The sequence below is a fragment of the Taurulus bubalis genome (genome assembly GCF_910589615.1).
Source record: "Taurulus bubalis genome assembly, chromosome: 12".
Taxonomy (NCBI): domain Eukaryota; kingdom Metazoa; phylum Chordata; class Actinopteri; order Perciformes; family Cottidae; genus Taurulus; species Taurulus bubalis.
The window spans coordinates 17,172,394-17,189,187 of NC_136600.1; the positions used below are offsets into that span (position 1 = coordinate 17,172,394).

The 16,794-nt window shown below is 41.3% G+C and overlaps 3 protein-coding genes across 3 annotated transcripts; 2 read left to right on the forward strand and 1 right to left on the reverse strand.

Annotated features, from left to right (window-relative positions):
* Positions 1 to 297: 297 nt before the first annotated feature.
* aicda (activation-induced cytidine deaminase) lies at positions 298 to 1,988 on the forward strand (the record flags this gene model as incomplete). Its single annotated transcript, XM_079227540.1, has 5 exons — positions 298 to 317; positions 949 to 1,114; positions 1,226 to 1,508; positions 1,708 to 1,823; positions 1,938 to 1,988. 5 exons carry the CDS (start codon positions 298 to 300, stop codon positions 1,986 to 1,988), a joined length of 636 nt encoding a protein of 211 aa, XP_079083666.1.
* Positions 1,989 to 2,952: 964 nt separating this feature from the next.
* Positions 2,953 to 7,884, forward strand: LOC306745314 (adaptin ear-binding coat-associated protein 1-like; the record flags this gene model as incomplete). Its single annotated transcript, XM_079228072.1, has 7 exons — positions 2,953 to 3,059; positions 4,066 to 4,166; positions 4,646 to 4,750; positions 4,953 to 5,034; positions 5,154 to 5,262; positions 5,477 to 5,621; positions 7,772 to 7,884. Exons 1-7 carry the CDS (start codon positions 2,959 to 2,961, stop codon positions 7,882 to 7,884), a joined length of 756 nt encoding a protein of 251 aa, XP_079084198.1. The 5' UTR covers positions 2,953 to 2,958.
* Positions 7,885 to 8,947: 1,063 nt separating this feature from the next.
* Positions 8,948 to 12,973, reverse strand: mfap5 (microfibril associated protein 5). Its single transcript, XM_079227748.1, has 7 exons — positions 12,959 to 12,973; positions 11,892 to 11,968; positions 11,748 to 11,780; positions 11,576 to 11,611; positions 11,362 to 11,449; positions 10,590 to 10,663; positions 8,948 to 10,508 (listed from the first exon to the last, which is right to left on the reverse strand). The coding sequence occupies exons 2-7, from the start codon at positions 11,932 to 11,934 to the stop codon at positions 10,396 to 10,398; spliced, it is 387 nt and encodes a 128-aa protein (XP_079083874.1). The 5' UTR covers positions 11,935 to 11,968; positions 12,959 to 12,973; the 3' UTR covers positions 8,948 to 10,395.
* Between the last annotated feature and the right edge of the window lie 3,821 nt (positions 12,974 to 16,794).

The following is a 16,794-nucleotide window of genomic DNA, read 5'->3' on the forward strand; positions in this document are numbered from 1 at the left end:
CTCTTTAGTATCACACCCCTTGAACTTACTTTGAAAAATCTGACTGTCCAACCAGAAGCTGCCTCTGTATGCAGGATGTTTATGTTTAGAGGTATATGTTCTCAGTTCCCTCCTTTTTACCCCCCCAACACACACACACACACACACACACACACACACACACACACACACACACACACACACACACAAACACACACACACACACACACACACACACACACACACACACTTTCGCTCTTTGTCATTTACCTCCATTTATTCGCCCGCCGAGTGACAAAGCAAAGCACGTCTTTCAACATGATTACAAAGCTAGACAGGTGAGCATTCTATTTATACGATGTGTGCCTTTCAGATTTCTTTGCCTTACTTAATATCAAATAAACATTATATACATATCAAATAAACATTAAATAACATTTATTTGGCAAGTGCGGATACTTTGATACCGATAGAAAATATTCCTCAGTGAAATTGTTCTTAATAACTATAGCAATATACCACCTTTGCGTGTTATCAATTGAGGTTTCTGTATGAATGAATAACTTTCCCAGTTTCGCTAAAAGTTGTGAAACTGAGAGTGAGAAAAAATGCAGTGAATGTTAGTCGTCTTCTGACTGTCCATCACGAACTTATGGTTAACCAAACAAAGGTTTTACATGAGTTTATTGTGCTAACTTATTAGGATTCAAACTTGATTCATGTGTGAGTCATCTGACTAATAATACGTTCAATTGTACTTTCCTGAGTTTCTTAACAGTATTCGCAGACTTAACATAACATTTATGAATAATTCTAAGAATATTTGTGATGGCATTATTACTGATGACATGTTGACTGGTAAGATCAGAGCACCACGTTTTGGGAAATTGATCTGGTCTTTAGATATTCTCGAAGCTGCCCATATGTCATTGGCAAATAAAAAAGGTAACTGTTCTCCATTTGTCTCAGTGTGCTTTTGCCCCCAAAAAAGTTCATCTACCATTACAAGAACATGCGCTGGGCAAGGGGCCGACATGAGACTTACCTCTGCTTTGTAGTGAAGAGGCGAGTGGGGCCAGACTCCTTATCCTTTGACTTTGGACACCTCCGCAATCGCACTGGCTGCCATGTAGAGGTAAGTAATGTGGGTCAAGATGGCGAAGCATGTGATAAGCGCCTGTTCAGGGGAGTATAACAAGTGAAAGTAGCGTATACGATTGTATCCTGTTCTCTTATGTCTTTATAGCTGTTGTTCCTACGCTACCTGGGAGCCTTGTGCCCTGGTGTGTGGGGCTACGGAGGCACTGGAGAGAAGAGGCTCAGTTACTCCATCACCTGGTTCTGCTCCTGGTCTCCCTGCGTAAACTGCTCCATCAGTTTGTCCCAGTTCCTCAGCCGGACGCCCAACCTTCGCCTCAGGATCTTTGTCTCTCGTCTTTACTTCTGTGACAAGGAGGACAGCCGGGAAAGAGACGGCCTGAGAATGCTGAAAAATGCTGGCGCGCAGATCACAGTCATGAGTTACAAAGGTGGAGGCATACATTGGTGTATACTGTATATGGTCGAGATATAAAGAGAGAGCGATGTGTAATTCTAGAGCCAGAAACGACTGGAAAGTTAAGGAGGCCAAATCCCACCTAAAAGATCAATTGTGTGACGTATCTTGATTGTGCTGCTCTCTGGCTGTCAACACTTTTATCATTTAGAACTTTTTTCCTCTCTCTTCAGACTTCTTCTATTGCTGGCAGACATTTGTGGATCGCAAGAAAAGCAACTTCAAGGCCTGGGAAGAGCTGCACCAGAACTCTGTTCGCCTTGCCAGAAAACTCAACCGCATCCTCCAGGTAGAAGATTTACCAGACTACATGTTTTCTTTTTTATTAAAAGGTGTAAATCAAACCAATAATGATTTGTTTAAAAATGTAAATAATGATATGCTTTCTTTCCTTCTTTCTCAGCCGTGTGAAACAGAAGATTTAAGGGATGCCTTCAAGCTTCTTGGACTTTGAAAAATACCTCTGATTTCCCCAGGTGTTAGCATTAAGTCTATTATTAAGTATGTAGAGAAAAATGCATGTTGGCATTGGTCCATCACTACAACTGCTGAAACTGAGAATGAGATAAACTGAGAAAAAATAGCTTAAGTTAGGGCAAGGCTTGTAACGTTAGCTGCTGCTTGCTTATTCTGTTGCAGTATGGATATATGAAATAAACCAATACGATCATTTTGTGTTTTGTGTTGTTGATGTATATACAGTGTGTGAGTTCAGCAATTTTGGCCATCGCCATCTCTCTTTTTTTGTTCAACAAGAAGTGACAAAAGAGGGTAAAGACATGTTTTGGGAACAAAAATAGTTGCAATTAACTTGTATGACCTAAAACGCTTAATTCTGGGACAAAAACGCGGACAAAACCCAGACTGGACAACACCGTGGAAGTGCAGTCCTTTTATCATAGACTTCTATACAATCTGACTTATTTTTGCAACCAGAAGAGTCGCCCCCTGATGGCCATTAGAAAGAATGCAAGTATAAGGCACTTCAGCGTTGGCTTCACTTTTCAAACCCAGAGATTGTCATCTGGTTCAAAGTGAGGCTACAAATGTACTGTCCATTGTAACACTGGTACCTTATGTTAGTCAGGTAAATGCTTACTTCTTTAAAAAAAAAAAAAAAAAAACGTGGAATATACGTTGTCTCACTGTCTCTGAGCCCAAAACAAAAATACTCATTTGATATCACTTGAGTAATTTTCCTTGACTTGACGCAGGCTCAGTAGTGATGAGTAAACTAACCTTTTGTGCATAATATAGGTGGAATCCCCCTTTAAGGGCACCACTGAAGGAGTACCGGTGAGGCTGCGGCGACCGTCGGTGCGCAATTACTCCGTCTATTACGGTACGGAGCCGTTAACGCCGCACGGACGCGCCACTCACCGTCACCACCACCGCCGGCGTGCACCGACTGAGTAAAAGTCAAGATGGCGACCGAGGGTCAGTCCGAGTACGAGTCGGTCCTCTGTGTCAAACCTGAAGTGTGTGTTTACCGAATCCCACCGAGAGCCTCCAACCGGGCCATCAGGTGAGTGAGCGGCGGCCCGACGGACAGATTTCTGAGCCAGCGCGCACGAGCTGCAGCCGCTCGCCGCCGCTGCGACCTACAGTACCAAACCGAGCTCATCCATTAATCTCGCAAGCAGCAGCGGTGTTTTCGGGGGGCTCGTTGTTTTTGCTGTGTGTTTACAAGGTCATCGTGGGGAATACGTAACCAAACGGGTGGGCTTTGTACCCACTAAACAGGGATGGGATGGATCCGTGTCCGTGTGTGTTGACGTGTGCTGTCGTCCAATGGCACAGAGGATAAATACTGCTTACGCTGCTTCAAATCGCTTTCAGCAGCGTAAGCATTGATGCCACTTTATTGTGCCACACATATTCTCATTTTGCTTGTCTGACCTTAAAGTAGTAGGTGGCAACAGAATAAACAGAGCAGCATCCCTGGAGCTGTAAAGAAGTCTTGCTCAAGGACACTTCAGCAGGGTCGATGCTGCACGATGACAGGGGGCTGTCACGTGACTAATCAAACTGAAAGACAGTGTCGTCCGGTCAGACAGCTCATATATATGCCTGTAAGTGGCCATGCAGGAGAGCTGTTGTGTTTTGTTCGAAAAGGCTGACATTGAATTGTTTATCCCACATTTCATTGGCTCCAGCTGCATCTTATGCTGCGTTCACACCAACCAGACAGTAGCACCACAAGACACATGATTGGTTACCAGTGACCATATGTACAGTGAGTAGGGTGATGATGTAATATATCAGCCTTAGGTCTGATGCCTTAGTCACGTTCTGCATAGAAAAATAGCCGAAATAGAACTACAGTGGGTCTGAGTGTTGGAACGAATCATAACAGACACATGCACCCAAAACACAAATCTCAGTTTCAATAAACCGCTGTCACCACTTCACCTCCATCACACTACATCCCCCTGTGTGTGTGTGTGTGTGTGTGTGTGTGTGTGTGTGTGTGTGTGTGTGTGTGTGTGTGTGTGTGTGTGTGTGTGTGTGTGTGTGTGTGTGTGTCCCAGGGCTGCAGATTGGAAGCTGGATGCTCCCGACTGGACGGGACGCATGCGTGTGACGGCCCGAGGCAAAGCAGCCTACGTGAAATTGGAAGACAAAATCTCTGGTGAGAAGGAAGCAGACAGAGCGGTGTCATTGTTTACTGCCCCTGCCGCTGTTGTAAATTATTTCACTGTGTTCGTCGTCCCCTTCTCTGTTACTCATCTATTCCAAGGTGACCCAGCCCATGTCCAAGCATGCCGTTTATTTTGAAGCAAACAGGGTGATAATCTCTTTCTGTCTGTGCCAGTGCTTTTCAGGTATTGGCATGCTTGTTGTCCTCAGATTATACTTTTTTACCGCCCCATTTATTTATATTTAAATATATATATATATATATATATATATATATATATAATCCTTACAAGCATCAGCCAAACATTTAATGTATATGGCTGTTTTAAATCCAGAAGTATCTTTGTTGAGTTTTGGCTTGGTGAATGTGAAATAGGTATTTTTGTGTACGTGTCTCTTCATGATCCATATTCCCACTGGACCATTTTGCGAAAAAGAAAATGAACATATTTCTTTTGTTCTAACCCACAGGGGAGCTGTTTGCCCAAGCACCAGTGGACGAGTACCCTGGCCTCACAGTGGAAACAGTGAGTGACTCAAGCCGTTACTTTGTGCTCCGCATCCAGGATGACAACGGTGGGTAAACTGTTTGTTGCTAAGCTATAAATATTTGGTAAATGTGCTCATAATTCAGAACACGTTTGAACTCCAATGAAACGGTTTAATTGTAGTGTAGAGAGTATTGTGAAAAGCTGTCGGGTTTAGTGTGCGTTTTGATTGTCATACCTTTGCATCCCTTATTGATCTCTATCCTTTGTTTGTTGTGTTCCTCTCACAGGCCGCAGTGCGTTCATCGGCATCGGATTTGGAGACCGAGGCGATGCCTTTGACTTCAATGTTGCACTTCAGGACCACTTCAAGTATGCAGCTGCTTCATAGTCTGTCATGAATCATAACCAATTCAGGAGTGAATTTATTTATTCTAGTTTATTAAACTATCTTGAAGTCATTTTGCTTCTCTCCCCCTCGTTTTTTCCAGGTGGGTGAAACAGGAAGATGAGTTTAAGAAGCAGGCGCAGACTCCAGACACCACCCCTAAACTGGACCTGGGCTTCAAAGAAGGACAGACTATCACTCTCAATATAGGGGTAACCTTATTGTCATTCAATGTAATTGTTATAGGGTTGGAACATTAGTGGAACAGCAAACTTGCTTACAGTTTGATGATTGAACCTCCCAAATGTATACAACTGTTTAAACCTTTCAAACTACCTCCTATGCTGTGTTTTTCTTTTTCTGCAGTCTTGACCAGAAATGTGTTTAATTCCACTCACACTCACTCTGATCTTGTACCTTTTCCAGCAATCAAAAAAGAGGGACAGGTCTCGCCCGCAGAGTTCAGGTGGATTTGGGCTTCTTCCACCTCCTCCTGGGGGCAAGTTAGCCCCGCCTCCATCCAAATCTACCATTCATAACACACAGCCATCTGCAGGAGAAGGTGACACTGGTAGGTAATTAATAAAAACACGACAGTATGGAAAGCCAACGGGGTCATACACCCAGGCCCGCCGTGCGTCTTTGCCTGTGCCCAGGACAAGATGATTACCAATGTAACATGTAAACATGTGGATTGTACTTAAACCAGCATTGGCCATTTTTACATGGCAGTAATGCGACAGCCTCAAAGGCAGGGACACAGACGGGTGCAGAGATGCGGTCAACATTGAGTTCAACAACAAACTAATCTAACATTCTGTCTGATTTCTTCGTAACCACAATTCGAGTTAATGAAGACTAATTGTTGTTCCTGCTCAGCCTGCTTTAGTTTAGTGTTGTCCATTTTATGAATCCACAATTTCAGAATAAAATAATCAGAACAGGTAGAAGAAGTAAGAGGAGCACTGCATCTTACTTGGAAAAAAACAAGCCTTTGTACTTCTTTGCATGTGTCTGTAATTGCCAAATCTGCCTATTGTGTGTAGTTTTAACCATCAGAGTAGTGACTATTCAATTTCTTTACTCTGGGTAGCTCGTCTCTTCTCCTGTTGCTTGATTGAGCCTATGTGCTACTTTTGATTACGTTTGTCAGGTAAAATATTGTTATGTAGACTGACAGAAATTGGTCAATTGGGGAGGTTTCAAACAAGCTGTTATTTTATGCTCTAAAGCTCACGAACAGAATTCAGCCAGTCCACTCACTCATATTCTGGCCTTCTTTAATTTGAGAAATAATTGACTATCATGAGTTAGGGTGAAGGGAAGACATACTCACCTCGACTTCATCATCATTGTCATTGACATGGCAATGTGTGTATTTGGTTGTCTGACTGCAGTCTTTGTCTATTTTATCTAACATTTTTCCTTTGGTTATTTGATGCAGATATGGTGATGTGTATGCTTCTAATGGGTTTTCTATTGCGCCAGTAAGGGTTTTAGGTTTTTACAAAGGTTTCTGGGAAGGTTAAGATTTGGGCTGTTTTCTACTGAATTGGTTGGGTTTTAGTTGGAAACTGATCTGCAGTTGCTCCGCCTATGACTGCAAGTCAAAGCTTGTGCTTGGCGTAGAATTCATCAAGTTGATATCTTCATCTACTATTGTTCACAGTGAGGGCTGTCAGCGGCCTTGCATCTACTGTAATTATAGTCTGCCTTGTGTTTTTTTTTTTCTCATAACTTGGAAATAGATGCATCATGGTCTCCACATTCTGTAATCCTACAATAGCTAATCCACAATCACAAGAAAGTTATTTGATAGCTTGTTATATCACGATAACATAATAATAATAATAAATATATATCAAGATCGCAAATGGTGGAAAAAATGTTGTGAGAGAAATGGGATTCATTGCATCGCAGCGTTACTTCCACGGTCAACCTGCAGGTTGTTGTCGATCGGTGCAGCGGTTTCATTTACAGTGGAGTGTACTCTCAGAAGTCATCCAGAATGAAAGTTCACGTTAGTGGTCAGAGGAAAGTTATTTCAATGTTGAAAGCTTGTATTTCCTTGACACCATTGGGGACTGTTGTGTTTCCAGTGGAGCACATTTATCCACGGTCTTTTACAATGAAAGTGGTGAGTGCAATGTTAGGAATACAAGCCAAAACTATGACCGATAGACTCCAGTTGTAAAATAAGGGAATTTGTCTTTTAAAAAAATACTGTTGCCCCCATCCTGATCACTAAAATCACACTGATGGATTGATGTTGGTGCTCAAAGCATTGAAAAAGGCAGATTTTAATTGGAAAACATACCTTTCATACTACCCATTTAATGTTGATACGTTGTGTTGAATATCCAGAGTACATTGGAGACTGTTGAAAGACTCATTGCTTGTGAATTTCAAATGTAACATTTTATTGTTTTTAGTTGCACAAATGAAATCCCATTTACCTCCATTGTGTTTGATGGTGGAAGAGGTTTTAGAGGTCGATACATTAACAAAATAGTAAAACTCTGCATGTTTAGATACCATTAGGTGACGCAGGATAGCGCTGCAAGTGTATTTGTCTTACCCTTTAGCAAAACATAACTTCCAGATTTCATAATGGGTGGAATTACTATCTTGTTTAGGAACAACCCATCCTATCAGAAATCTATATTTCCGTTACTATTTCAGAGATGCATTATGTTTCTGTTTTATTTTTTTAACCACCAGGTTGTTTGCTTGATCTGGACGCCAGTAACTCAAACTCAGTGGCTCCATCAGACTCCAGCACCACAGCCGGCGCTGACCTGTGGGGAGACTTTGACTCTGTATCCCCGAAGTGAGAAGGGGTACACTTTGTTGTTCTCCCTCTTATATCCTCTCTGTAAATGTAAGCAGCAACACCTTTTGCATTTTTTTCCCCCCGCTATGGGGTCCTGTTTCTCTCCCTGCCAAGCAGGGTAACCCCCTGTACTAGTTTGTTCTATTTTAGTTCTCATGGCTTTTGGTCTTCGCAAAGAGATCCACCCAGACATCACAGTCCAGTCTTAATTTAGGCCATCATGCTCTCCATCCCCATGAGGACCCTCATCCCTTCCTTCTGTATATCCTCTCTCTTGTTTTCCTTTTCCTTGTTTGTATTTTGCTTTTGCCCATTTTCCATTTTCACATTTTATTTGCAGATTTCTATCGTAGAGTATAAATAATAGAAATACGAGCAAGGGAGACATCATTTGAAACATCTGATGATGAGATCTAATTAAATATTATAATGAATGAATTTTCTGTACAGAAAAATATTTATTTTCAATGTATATATTGTCAGTAGTTTGTAATTATTGTCATTGGTGTTGTCACTTGTATGTTCTGTGGCTTATTTTTTTCTCCAAGTCCCCAGCAGTGGGACTGACTATATGCACTGACTGGCAGTCTACTCTGTCTCTGTAGTTAGCAACGCATAAAGTCTCCGTTTAACGCAGGGATTGTTTAAATAGGCTTACACTGCTGTTCGAAAGTTTGGAGTCACTTATTCTATTGATGTTTTTCTTCTTTCCTTCAATAATGACTATTTTAAAAGGGACAAAAATAGTATGATTCAGACATCAAATGTATTATTTACATCTTCAATAATTTTGGATACAAAAGAGGAAAAATTAATGATTTACAACTTATGTTTACAGTTTAGTTGACGTCTTCACAGTTTTTCACACCAAGGGGGAAATACTAACCTTTTATTTCTATTGTGACGTTTAAAGAAGAGCTTTGCTGAAGCAACATGTATGCCAGCTTGTTACAGGCTGTATTGTGCACTTGACACTAAAACAAGAACTGGTTACTATCTGCCAATTTCTCCTACTCTTCTTCAACAGTTTTTGCCCTTTTTAGTTGTCAGTCTTGTTGAATAATTGTACAACGTACCAAAAGAAAAACCTTTTTTGCAAACCATTCATACAAAATAACATCTATTTGTAAAGAGGACATTCTCCAACCTAAAAGTATGAAATGTAACGAAGAAACATTCTTTGGCAAGTGATCTCAAACTTTTGAACAGCGCTGTAGGCTAAGAGTTTACCACACAATGATTTTTACTTGAAAGAAGCTCATTTACAGATTAGTTGTGCTCTCTAGCTCTCTCTAGTGGCTGCGCAGCATCTTTATGAGAGATGTCAAATTGAGCTGCAGCTGTTGAACACATATTTCACTGGGGATGGGTCCTTGGCAATGTGTGCATTGTTGTAACTGTAAAACAGTGCAAAAAAGACCATGAAATAGGAACGTTTGATGCGATAGGGTGTTGGCGAAAGAAATAGAAGCATCAAGCACTTTTATCTTTGCCTCAAGGGGAAACAGAGAAGATTTAGTCCTCGTTATGTCATCTCTACTCAGCCCAGCTGTTAAAGCTGCGACTGGTGAGTCATTTAGGTCACGACCTCTCTCCTCCTCAATAAATACGTCTGTGTTTTTGCACTGTCCCGTATGTCATCTCCATAATTCTTTATGAGAAGGTGGTCCGGTCACAGACCTCGAACACAGCATGCTGTACTGTACAAACTGAGTTTTAACTGTGAACTTTAATTCCATGCTAAGATGTGACGTCGTTAATGGTATTCTGATGCAGACGAATGCAACCCGGGACCAAGCTAGTCTGTGTTTGACGCAGTGTTTTGTTGTGATATAGTCATATACAGAGAGATGGATTATGTTGCACTGATATCACATGTGGTGTGATGATGATGGATATTGATTGGAACACACACAGATTGTGTGAGTGTAAAGCTCTAAACAATGTTTGTCAGTGTTTGTTTACTGTTTAAATTATATGCATCTCTCCCAAATGTGACTTGTTATTCAAACTGTATATGTGTATGTATATGCAAAGAAAAACATAAAGATATCACTCAGTGACCATAACTTTAATTTGTTGTTTTTTCTCCTGATTAAACAGAGCGAAAAATAACAAATCAATAAACAAATAACTCATAAACAAATGTAGTTATGTGGGTTTTTTAATACATTAGTGCATATAATACTGGATTGTCAATGAGTACACGGATTTATTTGTACAATGAACTGACTCAGTGCTGCTATAGGCCCATTACTACAGTATCTAAAATGGATTGTAAACGATAGAAGACATATTTGTCCAAAAACACACAAATGAAATGAGCTTCCATATTCAGACACAGAAGATACATAAACAAAGATATGACTCATGTGAGAACGAGAAAGAGAGCCCTAGGTGTTGAGTGGTGGATTTACGGTGTTATGGGCTGTTTTTATGACAACGTCCCTGGTTTGTGTCTCTAAGAGAGGCTCCATCTTCACAGGTGGTCACATCGCCGTCCTGGTTCCCATCAGGCCTTGTTTGCCCAGGTTTTGGGGTTGCTACGGCGATTGTGACAGCGTTTCCTATTAGATGACCTCTCAACACGCCTGGGCCACCCGGACAACTCTCTGCACAGTTCGGCTGTAATGTGCAAAAGACGGATCATTTCTGTAAATGTATGATCACGCATCACAAGCTTGTTTTACTTGCAGAGGGCCTCACCTTTCAGATTCTCCTCCTGCTGGCACACGGTCCTCGTACAGACTTCGTTGTTGATCACGTAGACACGAGAAATGCTGCGTCAGAAACAGGAGATCACATGAGTGTCGTGATTGAGGTATAAACGCCATCTAATAACATCTACTTCATCAAAACACTGACAGGTGCTATTCTGCTGTATAACGAGTACTTTTATGTCTAAGTGCATTTTGCTTATAAATATATAAATATGCTTGGACATAAAATCCCTGAATTGATTTATTCAATCAGCTTTATATTATAAGCAATAGAGGCTGCCATTTTCCCTGTTTCCTGCCAACGCTAGAACAGTGTTGGCTTATTTCACACGAGAGTTTTCCGTGTTTCAGGTTTTGCCGCTGCTCTTTTAACAAGAGCAAAAACAATGATGACATTTGAGGGTTGTATACCTAACCTGACCAGGACTCTGAGTATCAGATTTGATCAAGCCTATCCCGCACAGTCCTGACATTATATAACAACTAAGCATGCATGTGTTTACTTTACTTTTTTAGTACTCCACAACTTTAACTTTTCAAGGTGTATTTTAAAATTGTTATATCACTACTTTTACTTGAGTAAAGGGTCTGGCTACTTTTTCCACTTCTGATCTCCATACTAATCCATGTGTGTTTAAGAAACAGTTATGGATGATGCAAGAATACGACAAATTAATTGCTAACTTATAAAAGTAATTCTGCATCTCGGCTAAATTGCTCTATTAGAACTTGTGTTTTGTAGAAAGATCGCAGACCACCTGTAGAGACAAAGAGCACCAATACATCTCTTGGTGGGCCGGTGAACCGAGTACATCCTGGTGCAAGGATACATCTGCTCCCTACAGGCTGCAGAGACAGGAGAGACCCGACATATTGAAATTGGATTGATGACAAGATGAAGCATGCAAAACGTTCAGCTCATGGCCTCCTGAGAGGCAGCTCAGAGGTCATCTCTAATCTGCTGTCACTCACTGTCTGGCAAAAGGCTCCCAGGTGCATCAGTAGTCTCTGGAAACAGGGAGAGAAAACAAGATCAGATTGGGAAAATGCAAGTGACCCATTGCAAGGACTCCGACTTATGGATGCCATGCAGCAGAACCCGCCCTGATCTAAAAGTGTGACTTATGAGGAGAAATAGTATTACCGGTCTGCTGGTCTTGAGCTACAGCTGTGAGCGCTGTGGAACAGAAACCACATGAGGGGAGTGTTTCGCAGCATAAAAACAAACATGCAGCGACTCAACCGTAGTTAAACAAGATGATTTGTGTGTCCTGTTTGGCAACGTTACCGTGGAAACTGCAGAGGAGCAGGACCACTGGAAGGCCGCCCATTCCTTCAACTTGTAAGAGTTCGAGCTTTACGAGGCTGGAGGAAACCGAAGAGGAAAAGAGTCAGGATGGTTTCACATAGTGGAACTGTTCAATATCCTCACTCGCAATTTTTGTTGCTGTTTATGTTTCCCTTTTATCTCATTGCATATAAATGCTCCCAGATCACTGTAATGTTTTCCCCAAAGTTTTGCTCCAGCTAAAAACACAGAGTAGTGCTGTGTTTTGGATAATTTGCCATCATTATGTGTCTGATGTCATTTTGCTGTGGAATAATCTGTTCTACAGTTTAGACTGGTTGCTTGTGAGCAGCTAGATAAAGTAGCAGAGGAGCAACTGTAAGAGAGAGTTGTTTTTTTAATTACACAAAAACAAAAAAAATCCTCTGACAACAATTGTGTTTTTCTCCTTGCCTTCGCTCCTTCTCCGACTCTTTCTCCTTCCCTCTCCCGCCCTGCATCATTCCTCTCGTGATGTGTCAGTGTGACTTTGGAGTCCAAGACGTGAGTTCTCTCAAAAGAATGTGTTTTTTTTTGTGCCTATTTGAGCGCCCCCCGCCCCTCCTCTGATACAGTCGCACATTCTTTTCCAGCTTTCTTTTCACAGAACATATTACTGCTTTCCAACTGTACAATCATCACTAAGCCTCTCTGAGCATTGGCAGTTTTGTCACAAGTTGTGCCTTTTTCCCTGCTCTGATAATCCCCGAGTTTGCAATTACTGAATTGAAACTATGGATTGTCTTGTTTAACTCGGTGCATGCCTCTGTTGATCTGTTTGTGAGAGTGGCATGTTTTCCACTGCTTTTACTTACTGAACTCTGCATGCAAGCGCAAATCACCCAACAATGAAATATAGATTCTGAAGTGAATCTGCCAAGCATTCACTCATACATCTCATCAATAGGAAATATCCTTACATTGATATCTTTGGATGTGAGATATCCTGCATGTGCCAATGCTCCCCTGTGTATTTTCTATGAGATGAAAAAAGGTAAAAAGAAGCATAATTAACTTATACTCACAACCCTTGCTGTCTTCCAGAACTGCTTTAGTTTTATGACTCTTTTGTCTTCTCTTCTTTCCTCTCCTTTCTTCTCATCCCTCCTCCCCCTGTCCTCCCCCTTCCACTGTCCTCCAAACCATTACAGTTTTTTTGGTTTTTACTTGTTTGTCCTGCCCCAATCTGGTAAAAAAGAGAAAAAAAGAAGTAGCATGCAGCTACAATTTGATCAGTATTTCCTCTTTGGTTCACACACACAGGCCTTTATATTGCTCTTCTTGAGCAGACATTGTATTAGACAGATATAGTATGTTGGTGTCTCAAAGCTAAGCTAAAAAGTTAAATATTCACTCTCCACAAAAAGTATGGCAGTTTCTCTTGTCTATTAAATAGGCTCCATTGCATTTGTGAAGACACCCAAGTGACTTTTATAAATCTTTATACCCAACGGTTTGTCATAATTCTCTCTTAATCTCAAATAATAATGTCAGAGATGCAGGCTTGTCTGAATACATTGTGTGCACACATTTGCTACTAATTCCTTACTTAAGTTTCTCCTGGAATCTGCTTGAATTTGTTTGGAGAGAATAAAATAATGACGCAATTGAAAGACACAAATGCCCACCAGGCATCCAACCACAGTGGGCCTCAGATGTTACTTTTGCACTGCTTAATTTCACCAGCAGGTGGAGCAGTGCACATATAGTATGGTCTTTTGCCTAAACATCTTATGCAGGGACCAGTTAAAAGCAATGACTGAATTGATAGAACAGCTAATGTGTTTAAGTGAGCCAAGGTCGAGAGGATTAACCATCAGGATCAGCGAAGGTCCCATGTTTTAAACGTGTTACATCCATGTATGACGTGAATTCTCCTTGGGAACCACACTTTGTTTAGTGTTAATTTAGTGCTAAAACGATTAGTGATTGGTTGACAATTCCTAAAAATATGAACTGATTAATTGTTTAAGTCATTGATTCAGCAAAAACACCCAATATTCTGTTTTATATGTAAACTAATACTGTTGCTCAAACAAAAAGAGACATTTGAACAGGAAGTGATGATGGGTATTTTTGTATTATTTTTTGACAATTTACAAAATAAGCTACCAATCAATCAACGCAAAAATACAAATACAAACAATTATTTCACAAGTTGCAGCTATAATTTATTGAGACTGGAATACATCTTTCTTGGTTTTCTTCTGGTTTTGAGAATACATACAAGGGAAGTGTTCAAAACACCTGTTTAAGAATATTAAATGAATTTTAGGAGATCATGTCTGCATAGCATTGTTATTTATACTTAATTTATTCTTGTGAATGGTTTTGGAATAGTGTGCATTAACAGGTGAAGCCTTCAATAAGATATTTGTAAAATAAGCACTAAAACCTAGTTATGACTTTACAAGAGTAAATTTTTCTGCAAACATATTTGCTTAGTTGACCTCATTAGAAAAAAAATCACATCATGTTAAAAGCGTTTTCCTCCCTGATAAGAAGCCCAAAGTACTCAGCTATCATCTCTTCTTTGTTGTCTCTTGGCGCTATTTCTAAGAGACAACTTTGACCAGCAGTAGTAAGAGAAGGGTATTAAATCGTGCACAATTTAATTAATTGATGAACTTCAACCATTGGAATTTGAACACATCTTGCAGACAGTTTATGTTTGCATGTGTGTAACTAAACATTTGTCATATCTGACCCACAATTCCTTATCAGTTTACTTAAGCTATCTTCCAATTACCCCAAGTGGTATCTGTGCGGGGATGAAAGTGACTCTCGAGGCTAAGGTTCCCGACCCTTTGTCTCAGAGGCTCTTTGTGTTGAGAAGATGCATTTCATTGGGAATGTCGCTGCATCGGAAGGGAAACTTGACTCTGCATTGACTTGGCTAATATAAATATTGTTGCACATTCCGTTGAAGTCACAGCTCTCACTGGCTTTCACCCTACGGTAGGCCATGTCAGTTCAAGAGGGAGACACTCATCATCCCCTTGACATATCGGGGCTACACGGACTCGAGGGTGCGGGCCTGTGGGGTTGGTCCTAACAAGGTCGACTGGGCGAGGCCGATGACAGCTTGATAGATGGAGGCCATGTAAGCAAAAGAGAGGAGGAGGGGAGTCAAGAGAGACGGTCAGTCCTTTGAACACCAACCTGCTTCTCTTCCAAAAAGCTGCTCAGGTTATGGGGGATCTAAAAAGAATGGTTTAGGAAAACATACCAGATAGTAAACACATGATAATCTTTAGACTTGTTTATTAGTTAGACGGCATTTCATGAGGCACGCCAGCTCTGCAATACTCTACCACCGACCTCCTTTTCACCCCAACACTCCTCCCTCCTTCCCTCCCTCCCTCCCTCCCTCCCTCCTTCTCTCTCTGACTGTCTAGCTCGTAGCTGTTCTGCTGTGTTTCCTATGCAGGACAACACTAACACACACACACACACGCACACGTACACACACACACACAAAACACACACTGCAGCAAGTGAACTCTCCCATTAACACTTTGTGATTCGCGGTATGCTCGCTCATGACCGAACTAGAGACAGTGTTGCTCATCAGTGCTTCTCACTCTGCTAAAGTGATGACTTGAGGCTCTTCTGGTGAATCAGTATCATTACTTTCGATCCTGTTTAAGCATTTAAAGTACAGTTGAACTTTAACAAGCAGCCAGGTGTAGGGAAAGTTGGAGGTGTAGGGGGTAAATCAGGTCGTGATTGCCCAAGTGTTTTTGCTTTACTGCAGGGATACATTTCAGACATTCGGCCATATGAACTCTTTATTTGCTTCACACTGACAATAAATCTGGCTCTTATATCGGTGTCCAGCTACCGCTCTACACGTGACATTGTTTATCAGATATCTGCCTAAATATCTGTTACACCTGACAGCATGTTCCAGCTGCTTGTCTCCACATCCTTCATCCAAGCCACCTGTGGTAATCTGTGTTGCGCAAGAGAGAAACATTTGTGTTAAAGAACTCAAAACTCTCCTCTAAAGACACAAGCAAGGGAACTCACTTTATATAAACTATAGAATATGCATTTTGAAGATAATTTATAGGCAGTGAATGTGACACCATGCCTTCACGAAGTGTAAACTTTGTGCCGAAGTGAGCTTCATCCGATACTGGCAGCATGAAATCAGAATTTTGCTGACATTACATTTCTAAATCTGATGACCTCGGGTTTCCAGAACTTCACAAATGTCTAAAGGTCTGCCGTGACTTGGAAGTACAAACATGACAAGTAAAATGAGCTGCATCTCTCTGACATTGTGGTTGGGTTTTTAGTGAGGACCTGTGTGTGTATAGCTGTCCTTGTTTCTCCTGTTTTCATCATCCCTGTGATCCGTCCTCAGATTTGCACCTCGATCAGCATCTTTCTGTTGGCACTCTATTGTCTCTGTGGTCCGCACCATGTGTTTCCATTTGTCAGGCTGTGGTCCTCCATTGACCCCACCCGAGTGTCACATGAGCCTCATTGTGTCCTCTGTTTCCTGGTAAACAGCGCATCCCAAACAGCGGTTACTAAAAGAGATAGCGTCTTAATGTAAACATACTTTAATTTGTAGGGAGTGAATGAAAGGGAGACCGTCTTCACAGTTAGACAAAGTAGAAAGATGAAAGGGAAAGACAAGGCCTAAGTGTCATGAGAGGAGAAACACAGGAGGAAAAGTAATCAGCAAGAGCGCCAGGGATAAAAAGAGAGCAGAGGCGAGAGAATTAACGGACAAGATGGGTCACAGTGTTCCAACAGATTGTGCTGTTACAGGGCTGCAGGCGCCAATGGCAGCCCGACTTTTGCATTTGAGGTCTGTGCAGTGCAGATAGTCAGAGGGAGGTGATGATGT

Excerpts from the sequence above, each read along its gene's own strand:
- mfap5 (XM_079227748.1), bottom strand. The coding sequence starts at position 11,934 with ATGGGCGGCCTTCCAGTGGTCCTGCTCCTCTGCAGTTTCCACG. Across the intron at positions 11,612-11,747 it reads AGCTCAAGACCAGCAGACCG|AGACTACTGATGCACCTGGG; the intron begins GTAATACTATTT and ends CCCTGTTTCCAG. Across the intron at positions 10,509-10,589 it reads GCAGGAGGAGAATCTGAAAG|CCGAACTGTGCAGAGAGTTG; the intron begins GTGAGGCCCTCT and ends TGCACATTACAG.